Consider the following 15,312-nt stretch of genomic DNA (forward strand, 5'->3'; position numbering starts at 1 on the left):
AGAGAAATGTACGTTGAGTCTTCCTTCTCTGGGAGTATAAGGAGATCAGGTAGAATAAAATGAAGGGAAAACCCTAAACCCTATATTTTCTGCCTTGTGCATACTTTAAAATGTATAATGTGGGAAGAGAAGGAATTTTGATGTGAAAAAATAGCCCCTGAAAATTTTATACATCAATAAGCCAGGCAGATCGAAACCAAATACAATAAATGCTGTAGTTTTAAAAGTTAGGATGTTTACTGCAAGCTTATAATTTTCTATGATTAGGGACGCCAAGAAAAATAAGAATGATGATAAAAAGAAAAGTTTAATCATACATTTTAACAACACAGATGGAACATCAAAACCCTTTGGAAATTTCTGATATTATATATCTGCACTTTCTGTCCTTGACATAAAGATTTTTTCCAGAAGGACTAACATAGAGCAGGTAAGTGATAGTTGACAAACGGGAATAACGTGGCCCAATCATACTAACTGGGCTGCACAATGATTTTGGTCACCAGATGAAACCTTTCATGTTTCTCATTTCTGTTTCTATTAATTCTTTACAAAGGCTGTCTCAGTGTGAGTAAAAGCCATGATAAAAGTAAAATTACACCAACTCCTACGAATTTAAAGGAATAACTTCCTGTGTTCTTTTGCAATTCAAGTCTAATCAGGAACCAGACAATTACGTCTGCTCTATTTTGATTTGTTCCCGAGGGTGCCAGTTCCTCGCTTACTGGAGAAAGTATAGATGCCAGAGGGTAGCTCAGCTGCTACCGGAACTTCCTGTCCACATGCACAGCCTCAGGGTGGCGGTGCTGGGAGAGCACCTCCTCGCTCCCCTGCGAAGACTCTGACCACTCTGCTCCTGAAGGGGAGGGTGCGTGTGAGAGCGGCGGCCTGGGAGGCCTGGGACGACGGGGACAGGGAAGGAGAGAGCTGACGGAGGGGAGAGGGTCTGGATGCGGAAAAACACACGCCAGGCAGATATGCAGAGAGCTGGGAGGAAGGCACGAACATGACATACACTGTAAGTGGGAGCAGGGAGGCGAGGACGGGAACAGAGTTCATCAGGTCCCCTCGATCTTTGATTCCTGTGAGTTTATAAAATAGACATTTGTCTCTAAAGTCCCCGTGGATGTAGTCAACAAAGTTGGAAAGTAAAGTGCAAGGGGAAAGCTGACTGTCCTTTTAATTTTGTTTCCTTTGTCCCAAACTTGGATTACTAAATGCATCAAGTAAAACATAGACTAAACACTGAAAAAAAAAAAGACACTGCTTTTAAGATATGTGAGCTGAGGGCAGTAAATCCATTCCAAATTAAAATTTCAAAATTGTGTGATCCGCATTCTTGTCCACCTACACACTCTCCCAAACATCCTGCCATTAATTAGCCAACGGCCCATCCAGTAAACAAGACTAGGCGTTGAGGGGGCTGGGGAAGGGCTGGAGTCAGCCCCTCAACAGTCACAACAAACCAGCCCACTCCTGAGGGTGCAGAGAAGGTCAACGTGTGCTTTACTTTGTCCACACGGGGGAACAGACATCACCTTCACAGAGCATCGCCTTTCCTGCGGTCCAGGCCCAGCCACGTCAGCAGGCCAGGAAAGCCATCCCGTTCCTGCGGTAGGCACTCTGTGGAGAAGAAGAAATCTGCAATGAATTATCACAAGTTGACCAGGAAAGGAGGTACGACGCAAGGAGAGCTTCGTCCTGGGCTGTGGCCGGCCGGCCGCACTCTAACAGGGGCTTAATCTGAACAGTTCTGGTGGCAAAGCTCTAGCAGCTGCTTTGTCTATTAAAAAGTCAATGTGGTTTAACAAGTGGCTAGGGATCCTATTTTGGGGGAGTGGGAGATAGGCAAAATAAGACATGTTGTGTTGTTAATTGCCTGGACTTGGTTAGGGTAAAGACATGTTGTGTTGAATCTGTTTGTCCTTTGTAAACATGTGTTCCCTATTGGACATGCTCAAGAATCATTTCTAACTAAGTATCTTAATAGTCTATAAATTACTGGCTCATTATAGCCTTCCAAGGCCTAATTTATAGTCTCCATGCAAAGCTCTGGGAACAGGCACTAATAGAGGCCATTCCTCCCCCTGAAAACGGTCTCTAAGGAGTTCTGTACATTACAGATGTTATAGAAAGCTCACATCTCACATAACTTCATATACACGCATGCACATGCAGTGTAGCTGTGGATATTCATGATTGGATAAACAGTCCCATGAAAGAAAATGGGAAAGTGGATACTAATCACAATATATTTCTTCAAAGTAAAACGTATGACTTTTCATCCCAAGAGCTGTCTGCCTCCCTCCGGAGCTGGAAGAGCTGGGCTACCCAGGCCTCTGTGACTCGCCCTGAGCCTCGCAGCGAGACCGGCGTGGAGCAGAACTGAAACCCACGGCGCAGGAGTAAAATGACCCCTTTCACCACCACAGCGCTCAATATTTACACTATGAAGTCACATTCAGACAATTCCTAACCCTCAATTAGATGCCACTTTTCTATAATGTTTTCAGAAAAGTGGAAACAATTACAAAATCTGTACCAGGGACTTTCCCCTCTAAGCTAATAGCTCTGGGCTATTCTGGAATCTGGACGCTTTCAGTCCAATAAATGTACCTTCAACAGCATCTTGTCGGAAATGCAGAATGAGCTTTTACGATGAAGCTAATGCCATGGACGTACTGTACAGTTTAATTCTAAAAAAATGACTGAAATCCATTTTTAATTACATTGCAAAAAAGGTAAGTGAACCCCAAGCTTTTAAAGACTTCTACCAACACGAGGTGAAACAAAAATGCTTTTTTCAATAACTTTCTGTTAATCATAAAACCAGTTCAGGGCACATGCATCCCTTCCAAACTGCCGGCGTGTACGGGATTTCCTGTGGGTGTCAGGTTGGAGCGGGGCTGCAGTTCCATCAGTCGCTGCCACGCAGCTCACTCCAGAGCAGCGGCTCAAGGATGAGAAAACGGGCACATCCCTCGCCCACTCCTCAGGGCTCTCCGGTGAGTTCGTTCCTGACCCCAGGCTTTTTGTGCCAGAGGACACCTCTGGGCTGGAGCAAACATCCTAACAGGAACTAGAAAGTTCCACGTCCACCCCTGAGAGCCTGCGCTGAGAGCAGTGTTAACTGTACTCCTCAGGGAGCCACAAATAACTCGCAGCGATGGATAGAGTGTCTTCCCGCAACCACAAGCGGGAGCCTCAGGCCTCCGCACAGCCCACCACCAAGGCTGCCTGAGAGCCTTCCGCCCAGTAACACTTTTGTTTCTGGACCTTGATATTTTAAATTTTACAACCACAGCGACAACCTTTCACATAACATAATATTTAAGCACAGGGACAGTTTACATGGAGATAAATAGACCTGGAGTGAAGCCGGATTTCTCTCCCAGGTAAAGGCTGAGTGAGCCCTGCTTGAGAATGAAGTTTGGCGCAGAAGAGTCTTGGCTGAATGTACCTACGAATTTACCGAGTTTAATCTTTCCAGGGTGGGCCGTATGAAGTGGTTCTCCCTAGGGCTGAAAAGGTCACATTTAAGAAAATCAATTCACCTTTGCAAACAGTGAAAAGATCGCAGGCTTATAGTAACAGATCCCCAGTAGCCAAGCTGACCCAGATTCCTGGACGAAGGTCTTCCTATTCTAATTCTAAAATAGAGGAGGAACAAACATGCCTGTGTAATTAGCGAAGGGCAATTTCAGCAAACCAATCCCCCAGGGTCCCTCACCCTGAGTCACTGCTGTTCCTTTTGATGTACAAAGGATGTGTGCTCTCTGTGTAGGGTGATTATGGGAACGTCGAAAATTTGGCATCTTTTCCAGAGTAAGCAACTTTAAAGGAAGATGGATGAAGACAACTCATCTTTGTGTCAACTGTGAATTTCTCTTTATTTGTGTTGCAAATGTTGAAACTAAATTTAAACATCGCTTGGTGTGAGGGCCTTCCAGAGGCCACATTCTCACGAAACACATTGTATCCCACTTACTCTCTACTGTCAGATCCTATGACTGATTCCCAGTTCTATGTCTTCACAGACACTCTGCAGACCCTGACCGGGAACAGCCAGGACCACACCTCACTACTGAAAAGAATAAATCAATCAATAACCAAATCAGACTTCCCCAATAAACCAGCTTCTTCCGTATGCCACTTTAGACTTATTATTGATTTAATAAAGGTCTGCACTCGACTACTAGCTGCTCCATGTGAATTTGTTGAATAGCTCAGACACTTTAGCATGTTACCAGTAAAGTAGCAAAGACAATATTTGGGTTTCTTTTTTTAAAGGACCAATTGAAGTTACTATGCCTTTTTTTAAAAAATTGAGGATCAAGTGAGCTCCCAACTTTTACATTCATTTATTCACTCAGCACCAAATTATGACCTGTTACCAGAACCTCAATATACCTGGATAAGCAGACACAGATGCTATCTATTGCATGGGCATGGGTGGGGAAATGAACTCATGACTGTGCACTTTTAAAGTATGACTTTTTTTTGCTTATTTGAATATGGATAAACTAGAGAAAACATTTAAATCTCAAATTGGTTTACTTCTGCTTTGTTGTGGGTCACCATAAATTGCACATTTTAAAGAATACACATTACTATGACAGTAAAAGATTAATATTTATCTTAAGCAAAAGAAGACATTCTATAAAACATATCCTGTTATTCCAACTTGAATATACTTGCGTGTGTTATTTATGCCACAGTCTAAACCTGTCCTCCACCCAGTTCAGATGTACATTTTATTCTCACTACCACCTTTCCTGACTCTTTCCTACTTTCTCAAACTTGAAATAAAACAAGAGTTTCATTGTAGGGACTGACCTCAGCAGGCAGGCTAGAGAGTCCCAAAGCTCATCTCCCACAAAAACAATAAACAAACAACTACCAACATGCAGAAACAGCTCTGGGAAAGCTCGCAACTACAACAAAGAAGCAGAACCCCGTGGAGCTGAGGAACAAGCCTGGCCACTTAGAAGTGTGGGAAGCATTTTACCTGCGTCATCCCACCCCCAGTTCAAGCAGCTCAGCGCAGAGGGACTCCCTCAGGTGAACTTTACCCCAGGGGAAAGGAGAGCAGGAGCACCTCAGAAAGTCTCATCACTGCCATGGCCATTTGCAGCCTCGCCACAACACTGGGCCCTGCTGCTGGAGCTGCATGGATCCCCACTGCTGTCTCCTCATGGTGGCTGGGCTGCTGCTGCTGTGAGACCTGCCCCCGGGCCCACCTGATGCTGTGCCCACTCTCTGGGTTGGGACACCACAGCACCTCACCATCTATGGACGGGGAGTTGCTGCTGCTCTCTGTGCCCGGTCTCTCAGATTCTAAGTCACAGCTTTGATCCAGCACCACCGGGCAGTGCTCCTGCAGCTGCTGCTCTCTGGCCCACTCTGTGAGTCTGACGTCATGGCACTCACTTGCCATCACTGGGCAGTACTGTTGCAGCTCTATGTCCCATCCTTGGGTCCTGAGTCATGGCTTTGACCTGGCATCACTGAGGCTGATCTGCTGCTGCTCTGCCCCCTGCCCCTGAGAGCCAGAGTCGGGACTTTGACCCACCATTCCAGGGCATCTGCTGCTGCACCCTAGCCGCTGCTGGGGCCCCCACCCTCGGGCCCAAATACTGTGGTGAGTCTCAGAGACTCGGACCGGGGTTCCCCAGGAGACCTGCACATGTCTGCATCTAAGACACTAGCATTACCATTGCAGCAAGTGTACCTATGCCCCAGGACCCAGGCACTGCGGTAGTTCCACATGTACCTGACCTCAGCACCCCAGCTGCTCTGAGTGCCTGAAACCAAGTGGGATAGCCTTGTCTAGGACATCCTCCCACAGGCAGAAAAGGAGACCAGGAAGACCCCAGCAGCTCTGCCACTGAGGACCCCAAGAGTCCTAGGCACCACTGCCACTTGCAGGACCTCCACAGTCTTGGCCACCAAAGACAATGCAGTCTTGACCAAAGTTGACCTTGTTGATGGATGTATGGCAACTATGCCACTGTGCTCTCCCCAGAATCAGAGATGCTGCATCCACCCAGCCAAAGCCCTCATGGCCACCTTCAGAGAAAAGTCTTTCCTAACCAATGTTAGTCTTTAAAAACAGCAGAAGAGCTGACTGCTCCCTCAAAGGCGCAGGCATCAATATAAAGCCACTAGAAACATGAAAAAGTAAGGAAACATGATACCATCAATAATTTTCCAGTACCCAATGCCAAAGAAATAGAGATCTATGAGTCAACTGAAAAAGAATTAAAAATAATTATTTTAAGGTAGTGCAGTGAGATTCAAGAGACCACAGAGAACTCAATGAGCTTAGGAACTCAATGCATGAACAAGATGAGAAGTTCAACAAAGAAAGAGAAATCACAATGAACCAAACAGAAATTCTGGAGCTGAAGGATGCAATGAATAAAATGAAAAAATGCAATAGAGAGCTTCAAAAAAGACTTAATCAAGCAGAAGAATTAATCTGCAAACTTGAAGACAGATCTTTAATATTACAGTCAGAGGAGAAAAATAAATAAGAATGAAAAGGAGTGAAAAAAACCTATGTGAATTTTGGGACAACATCAAGTGAAACAATATTTGCATTATGGGAGTCCTAGAAGAGAGAGAAAGGGTCTGAAAAGTTAACCAAAGAGAGATTTTGAAAGAATTGAGTTTAAAAAGAGTCATCACATAGAAGGAAACCCAGATAACATTCTCAGCAGGTTTCTCAGAAGAAACCTTGCAGGCCAGGAGGGAGTGGGATGATATATTCAAAGTGCTCAAAGAAAAAAAATCTGCCAATCTAGAATACTTTACCCAGGAAAGTAGTTCTTAGGTAGAGATATAGACAAAAACTGAGGGAATTTATCACCACTAGGCCTACCTTAGAAGAAAGGCAAAAAGGAGTTCTTCAAGATGAAACAAAAAGGATGCTAATTAGTAAGATGAAAACATATGAAAAATATAAAATCCATTGATAAAGGTAAATACATAGATAAATTCAAAATAATACTGCAACGGTAGTATGTAAATCACTTTGGACTCTAGCGTATAGGTTGAAAGACAAAGGTGCTAAAAATAACTATAGCTAAAATATTTTGTTAGAGCATAGGGGATATGCTCCTTGATATTGGCCTTGGCAGTGGTTTCTTAGATAAGGCACCAAGAGCAAAGGCAAAAAAAGCTAAAATACAATATAAAATACAATATAAAAAGATGAAAATGGTGAGATTGACAACATAAAGTGTGTGTAGGGAGAGCAAATAAATGTGTAGATCTTTTTAAGGCAACTGAAGTTAAGTTGTTATCCACTTAAAATACACATATAAGATGTATTATAAAAGCCTCATTGTAAACACAAATTAAAAACCTATAATAAGTACACATATAATAAGAGAATAAAATCAAAGCATACCATTATCAAAAAATATCACCAATTCTCAAAGAAAGACAGCAACAGTGGAAGAAAGGAATGAAAAAAGTATAAAACAATCAGAAAACATTTATAAAATGACAATAGTAAGTCCTTACATATCTAATATAAATGTTTTTAATTTCCAATTAAAAGACATTGAGTGCCTGGATGGATAAAAAAGAAAAAAAGAGACCCAAGTACATGTTGCCTATAGAGACTCACTTAAGCTTTAAAGACATTCACAGGCTGAAAGTGATGGGATGGGAAAATGCTAATGGAAACAAAAGAGAATAGAGGTAGCAATAAAATAATTAGAAAAAATTTAATCAAAGATGTGAAAAACCTGCACACTAGAAACTGTAAGACATTGGTGAAATAATTTAAAGAATACATAAGTAAATAGAAAGATATCCCATAGTCTTGGATTAGAAGAATTAATATTGTTAAGAATATCAATACTACTCAAAGCAATCTACAGATTAAATTCAACCCTATAAAAATTCTAATGGCATTTTTCACAGAAATAGAAAATATAATCCTAAAATTTGTTTGGAACCACAAAAGACCCTGAGTAGCCAAAGCAATCTTGAGAAAGAACAAAGAAGAACGCAACACACTTTCTGCTTTCAAACTATATTATAAGGTTGTAGTGATTAAAACAGTATGGTATTGGCATAAAAACAGACATAGATCCATGGAATAGAATAGAGAGCCCAGAAATTAACCCACATATATAGTCAATTTTTGACAAAGGAGCCAAGAATATATCAGGATAATCTCTTCAATAAATGGTACTGGGAAAACTGGGTAGCCACATGCAAAAGAATTAAACGGGACCCCTATTTTACACCATATAAAGAATCAACTCAAAATGGATGAAGGACTTCAATGTAAGACCTGCAGCTGTAAAACTCCTAGAAGTAAACATAGGGGATATGCTCCTTGATACTGGCCTTGGCAGTGGTTTCTTAGATAAGGCACCAAGAGCAAAGGCAAAAAAAGCTAAAATAAATTAGCAGACTATATTAAACTAGAGAGCTTTTGCATAGTAGAGTCAATAATAAATTGAAAAGGCAACTACAGAATCAGAGAAAATCTTTGCAAACCATATATCTAATAAGGGGTTAATATCTAAAATACATAAAGAACAAATGATTCAATAGCAAAAATGCAAATAATAAAATTTTGAAATTGGCAACAAAAACCGGATAGACATTTTCCTGAAGAAGAGATGGCCAATAGGTACATAAAAAGGTGTTCAACATCACTAATCATCAAGAAAATCCAAATCAAAACCACAATGAGATATCACCTAACACCGGTTAGGATGGGTATTATAAAAAAGACAAGAGATAACAAATGTGGAGAAAAGGAACTCCTTATGTGCTGTTGGGGGGAATGTAAATTGGTACGGCCATTATGGAAAACAGTATGGTGGTTGCTCAAAAATTAAAAATAGAACTACAGTTGGACCCAGCAGTCTGACTCCTGGGTATGTATCAGAAGGAAATGAAATACATATCTCAAAGAGATATCTGTACCATGTTCATTGCAACACTATTTACAATCACCAAGATACGGTAACAACTTAAATGTCTTTGGGTGAACCCGGAGGGCATTAGGTTAAACGAAATAAGCCAGACAGAAATACAAGTACTGTTTGGTATCACTTGTATGTGGATTATAAACAAAATAAAAACTAAAATCAAAGCAAAACGAACACACACACACACACACACACACACACACACACACCCCAAAAACAAAACAGAGTAGAATTGTGGTTGCCAGGGGCTATAGGGACAGAGAAATGGGGAGATGTAGGTCCAAGGGTACAAACTTTTGGTTACAAGTTCTGAGGATCTAATGCACAGTCTGGTGAGTTAGAAATATAGTACTGTACTGTATACTTCAAGTGTTCTAACACACACAAAACAAAACAAAACAAAAAGAGTTAACGGTGAGGTGATGGATGTGTTAGTTATCTTGATCATGGTAGACATTCCCCAATGTAAATGTGTATCAAATCATCACATTACATACATTAAATACATACAATTATATTTGTCAATTACTCCTCAAAGTTGGAAATAAAAAAATAATTTCATTGTAGCAGGTCCAAAATTCACTTACAAATATTTCCTTTCTCAAAGTCCTAAGACAGAAGATTTTGGTTCCATTGCCTGAAGTGCTATACATTTGTATGATTTGATTTTAGAAAATCTGAGTTCTTACTCTATGTAAACCACTCTGCTTGGTGTCTAAGGACAAAAGCTAAGTAACACAGTCCCTGCAGTCAGTAGACTTCCAATTTATAGCTTACGACAAGTAAAATGCAACGAGAGGTCATTCGCAAGGGTGGGAGGAGGGAGAAAACAAGGCAGCTCTTTTGTTTGCTTTTTAAAAAAATTATCTTTATTGTTGAAAGTGTTATTACAGATGTCCCCCTTCTTCCCCCCATTGACCCCCTTCACCCTACCCCTGCCCCCCCAGGCCTTCAATGCACTATTGTCTGTGTCCATGGGTTATGCATATATGCGTATAAATTTTTTGGTTAATCTCTTCCTGCCCCCCCCCACTTTAATCACAATATTTAATTTCAAATAACATTTAAAAGGGCATGAGATTTGTAGATTTCTTAAGGCAATGAGAGAGGGCAAATATTAAAAAACACTACATGGTTGATAAGTACTTTCATGCCCATATCTAATTTACGCTTTCCACAACTAGTAAAAAGGGTCTTATTATTCTCTTTTTTAAAGTGACATACTCCAGTGAATGGTAGATTTAGTATTAAAAACCCAGGGCCTGTATTCTTTTCATTATTCCACATTGTCTTACACTAAACAAAAGGAAAAAAACCTCTGAAATCTGGCATAATTCATTCCGCCCGGATCACTGAAGACATACACAGTCTCCTAGTCCTGACAAACTCAATTCTTGCTAACTCAACATCACTTAAAGGCGCAATGAAAATTTAACTTCAAATTTAAACTAAATCAGCCTGGTCCAATACTTCAAAGTGCGGAGGGGGACTTAAATGTAAGTCATCTTCAGTTTGGAGGCATCTCAACTAGTGCCTATTTCCCAGGCTAATTTTAAGAATAGTATTTGGTAAAAAGCACTGTGCGACCCAATCGCGGAGGGGGCTTTGAAAAATCACAGATCCTCTGGCTCTGCGGCCTCTGGAATGTTTCCAAGCCTCCAGGTGACTGGCTGCAGCGCGGGCCGAGAGGACGAGGACACCAACAGCAGGACCAGAGATGGTTTGTCAGGAAGGGGAACCATTTCAGTATATGTGCTGCCGAAGCACAAGGGGAACCATTTCAGAATCTGTCATGATTATACAGGAAACAACATCTCTTAGTGGAAATCAATACTGGCATTTAATTTAATACAGCAGAAAGAGAAATTAAGGTTTTCAGACTATGCCTTTCTACCCAGACAGCAAGTGGGTTACCTGTGTCTCTCACATTTCTCACCTGCAGTCCATCTGTAGAGTAGTCATTGTTCTTTTTCCTTCCTAGATGCTGGGATGCCACTCTTAGGGACATAGTCCTTCAGACTGAATCACCATATTTAATTCCATCATGAAAAAGGAATTTGGAAACTGAGCCTATTAACCCAAGCTGAACAAACCCTTTGCATATATCAAGGAATAGAGTTTGAAATTGGAAAGTGTCTTTGTGAACTCCTCAAGCCCAATTCCAAATTTAACAGAGAAAATGAACGCCTCAAGAGAACCCGGGATTCCTGACTCAGTGTAGGGCTCTTTATGGATGGTTCTCATTCTGTCCAAAGCTATGTGCTTAGCGTCCCGGACCTTAATGGGGAAAACAGATGCAGAGGGAAAATTGTTTTTCCGGATTAAGAGCCCTTGGGAGCAGAACAAAAGTGAAGGGACCGGGGAAGGGAGAGACTTAACAATGTCCAAACAGCGCAGCTGAGGAGTCAGAACAAGGCAGACGGTTATGAGCTGCTAGCTCTACTTCTGGCTCTTCTGCTGCATGATTAGCTCTTCCTTGGAGAATCACTAATTTCCCCAAGTGCCCCAAATAATAACTTTGATAAATGGACGAAATATCAAAATAATTAAGATAAACCCGTCTGGAAAGTTCTGTGGCGAAAGCACACATCTTTAGGACCTTCAAGGGGCGACACACCATGTGTTCCCATTCAAGTCTTCCTAAGGCTGTGCTCCGTGTCTGACTGAGGGCTGAACAAATAATGTGGCCTGCCTGGATATGTTTGGAGTTGGCCATTTGGATGAAATCCAGTGAGAAACGGACAATAAAAAGATTTGGAGCATATATTCTCTCTCCCAAACTACTCTTAACTCCCAATTAACTAAGTGTAGGGCAGACTTTCTGCAGAGGATGCCTTGTGGGCCACAGGACCCGCCCTGGTTACCAAGGGCCCGGTGGTTTCCCAAACGTTCTCCACTCCACAGAGACTCGGAGGGCACGGAGGGCACAGAGGGCGCACTGGGGCTCTCCTGGGAGAAAAGACAGGGAGGCAGCAGAGTAAACCGATCTAGTTAATCTAAGTGACTTATTGGAAGGTACATACATCTCTGAATTTCATGTATAAATGCTATTTCACAAGCTACATGAGCCCTCCTCTCTGTCCTGCCTCATACCCAAGTTTTCCAGGAAAAGCCAGTTGTTCTTGTATCTGGCCTTTCCCTCCCTCTCTTCTGGCAGCCACACTGGAGACTGCATCAAGCTGTCCCACACGCCCCAATTCAGCCTTGCCCTCTATGGAGCCACTGGATTCAGAGACCAAGCCTCCCCTAGACCTTCAATTGCCTCAGGAGGTATCTATGCCCCAGAGACATACTGCTTTGCTTTCATACTGTCCATCTCTGAGGCTCTGGATCTTCATATCAAAGCTGTGCAACAGCTTTTTAAAAGATAAAATATGACACCCCCCTCTCCCCCAGGCCTTTGGCTGCCCTTGTGTCTGTGTGTGGGAAGAGATTTAATTATAATGAATAAATCTGAATGGTGGTCTAAGACTCTTAAAATCAAAGTGGGAATCATGGCTGAATTTCATTAGCAAACATAAATACAAATAGGCACATCTTGTTTGCACCAAAGCCATGGGACTTTTCCCCTTTTGATAATGTTATTCTAACTCTGATATTTCAGAGAATCTAAATTGAACCATATGATGAACAGCAATGCAACACGCAAAGCTCTTCATTAAACATCTTCCCTTTGTATACTCCCCAGTGTTAGAAACATCCTGTGAAAACCTGGAGGGCAGTTCGTTGGATGACAGGGCACTGGTTTAAGAACAGGAACAGGGAAGGAGCCCTGCCCTTTCAATAAGAGGTCTTCCAGGGCGGCAGGGTGGGAAAAAGACATAGCATTAACTGTCCTTCTAGTCCAAGTAATTGGGAGCCTATATAAATTTTAAGAAGTTGTCATTTTATGCATGTTTTCCTGTATGTCTCTGTTACATTCTTATTACCAAGTTATTCCAGCATTCTGAATACAAGACTCTCTAAATTAAAATTTAGTTATTAAAAATTGCCATTTCTAATTGTTCAAGACATCTCAATCAAATTATATGAGAGATGTGTTAATTCTGTTGTTAAGCAAAATCATTAAGTAGCTGATAAAAACAACATTGTGTTTTTAGAACAAAAGTTTTTTGTGAAAGTTATTTTTAGCAATTTTATATGAGACTAAAAGTATACCATTTCTATGTATAAATTATTCTTTCCATGATATCGTATGTACTTAAACACAACTATGGTTAATAATAATTTAATGCCAATAATGTTAAACTTTTCTTCAGCTACCTTATATTAAGAACAGTCAAAACACAGATGTCTGAAATTATTCCAAGCTGCAAACACATATAACTCTATATGAAAACAGTGCTAAATTGGCAGAATTATTAACTGAAATCTCCTCCTTGGGGGGTGGGGTGGGGAGGCGGGGCTAACAATAGTTAATTTCATTTCTCCATAGCCTTCAGAAGGCAGGGACCTTACTATTTTATCTATGTGAGCCCACAGTATCGCCCAATGCAGAGAAAATAAGTAGGTGCTCAATAAATAATCATCTTGGGAATGAATGCATTTGATTAGCAAGTAGGTTAGTTTCCTCTGGGCAACAATGAGAAATGCTAACATGTGTTCTCCACCAGAGCAGGGGCTGGGATAGTCTCAGCTCTTAAAAATTAGGCTTAGACCGCACACTTATCATTTTACAAGATAACTATCAGTAGCAATTGTTAAGAAAAATAAATTAGTGACCTTAATAATTCAACCATAAACATTGCTGCAAAAAAAAGTTACTGTGATATGAGTTCTCAGTTCCCACTGGGAGCATTTCTGGGCTTCTCCTGGCTGTTATCTGCTAGGAGTAAAAAAAAAAATTGGCTCCCAAATGCCTTGTTTGCCAGAAAAAGAGAGTCCAAGTTATCTAAAACAATACTGTTAATTATATTGTTGAGTCTAAACATTTGAAGTTCAAATATACTGCTATTAAAAATTATAATTAATAACGAGTTTACAGTAAATAGTATAAAATAAAAGAGTAGAAAAATGGCTTACAATCTTGGTTATATGGCAGTGATACTTAATTGTGTTTCCAATCTTCAACAATGAAACAAGATAAAAATAAAAATAAAATATTGCTCAACAGCCTGTGCTACATCAAAAAACACAACACAAAAAAATAAGAATGTGGGTAGCAATACCTGTTTACCAATGGTCAAGACACCAATTTAGGGTAGTAAATAAGTTATGATTAAGACAAAAAATACTAAAAACTATGATACAAAACAGTCAGGACATAGTAGTTAATAATATCAATCATGTATGGTAGCTACTTGAGAAGGTGTATTTCTGTATGAACTGTCATTCATTCCACAATACAGACTACAAGGTTCAGTGGGTACAGCAGTGATGACAGCTCCTCATTTTCTTCTCCTTTCTAAAAAAAATCCTGAGGCTATGTTTTTACTGATTTTTAAAGAGAGAGGAAGGGAAAGAGAAACATCAATGAGAGAAACATCGATCAGTTGCCTCTAATATGCATCCCAACTGGGGATGGAACCCCAAACCTGCAACCAAGGTATGTGCCCTGCCCTGGAATTGAACCCTCAATCTTTTAGTGCATGAGACGCCGCTCTAACCAAATGAGCCACCGGGCCAGGGTCTGCCTTTCATATTCAACAGTCTAATAAAGAAGACATATTGAATGAGAAATGACAAAAGTGATACAAGTTTAAAAAATGAGTATAGCATATAATGGGACCATATAAGAAGGCAGTAGAGGTGGGTATTGGTGATCAAGGCACCTTCTTAAAGAAAAAGACACTCAGCTGAGGCCTGAGTTGGGGATGAGAGAAAAATGGTGAGCAGGATAGAGAGTTTTCTAGGTAAGATCCAAAGGAGAGAGAGCTTTAGCTTGTTTCTAAATGCCAGACTATAGGCTATGTCTGTCGCCATAATATTAAATCTGAGACACCAATCCATACTACCTACCACTAAAGGGTTTATCAAAATTCAGGTAAGAGCCCAGCTAGTGTGGCTCAGTGATTGAGCATCGGCCCATGAACCAGGAAGTCATGGTTACATTCCCGGCCAGGGCACATTCTTACCATATGATCCAGCATTTGCACTACTTGGTATTTACCTAAAGGAGTTGAAAACTTATGTCCACACGAATACCTGCATAGGGGTATTTATAGCTTTATTCATACTTGTCAAAACTTGGAAGCAACCAAGATGTCCTTCAGTAAGTGAAAGGATAAATAAACTATGGTAACATTCAGACAGTGGATTATTCAGGGCTCAAAAGAAATGAGATATTAAGCCATGAAAAGACACGGGAAAAACTTAAATGCTTATTACTCAGTGAAATAAGGCAACCTGAAAA

At 40.9% G+C, this 15,312-nt stretch overlaps 1 protein-coding gene across 1 annotated transcript in view; it reads right to left on the reverse strand.

The window, feature by feature from the left end:
- Positions 1–288: 288 nt before the first annotated feature.
- Positions 289–15,312, reverse strand: part of SUPT3H (SPT3 homolog, SAGA and STAGA complex component) — a 408,078-nt gene continuing 393,054 nt past the window's right edge. Inside the window, exon 11 of the mRNA XM_023762291.1 lies at positions 289–1,623. Coding sequence (XP_023618059.1) covers positions 1,582–1,623 — 42 coding nt within the window. The 3' untranslated portion in view covers positions 289–1,581. The remainder of the gene's footprint in view (positions 1,624–15,312) is intronic.

This window comes from Myotis lucifugus, unplaced genomic scaffold, assembly GCF_000147115.1.
Source record: "Myotis lucifugus unplaced genomic scaffold, Myoluc2.0 scaffold_241, whole genome shotgun sequence".
Classification (NCBI taxonomy): Eukaryota; Metazoa; Chordata; class Mammalia; order Chiroptera; family Vespertilionidae; genus Myotis; species Myotis lucifugus.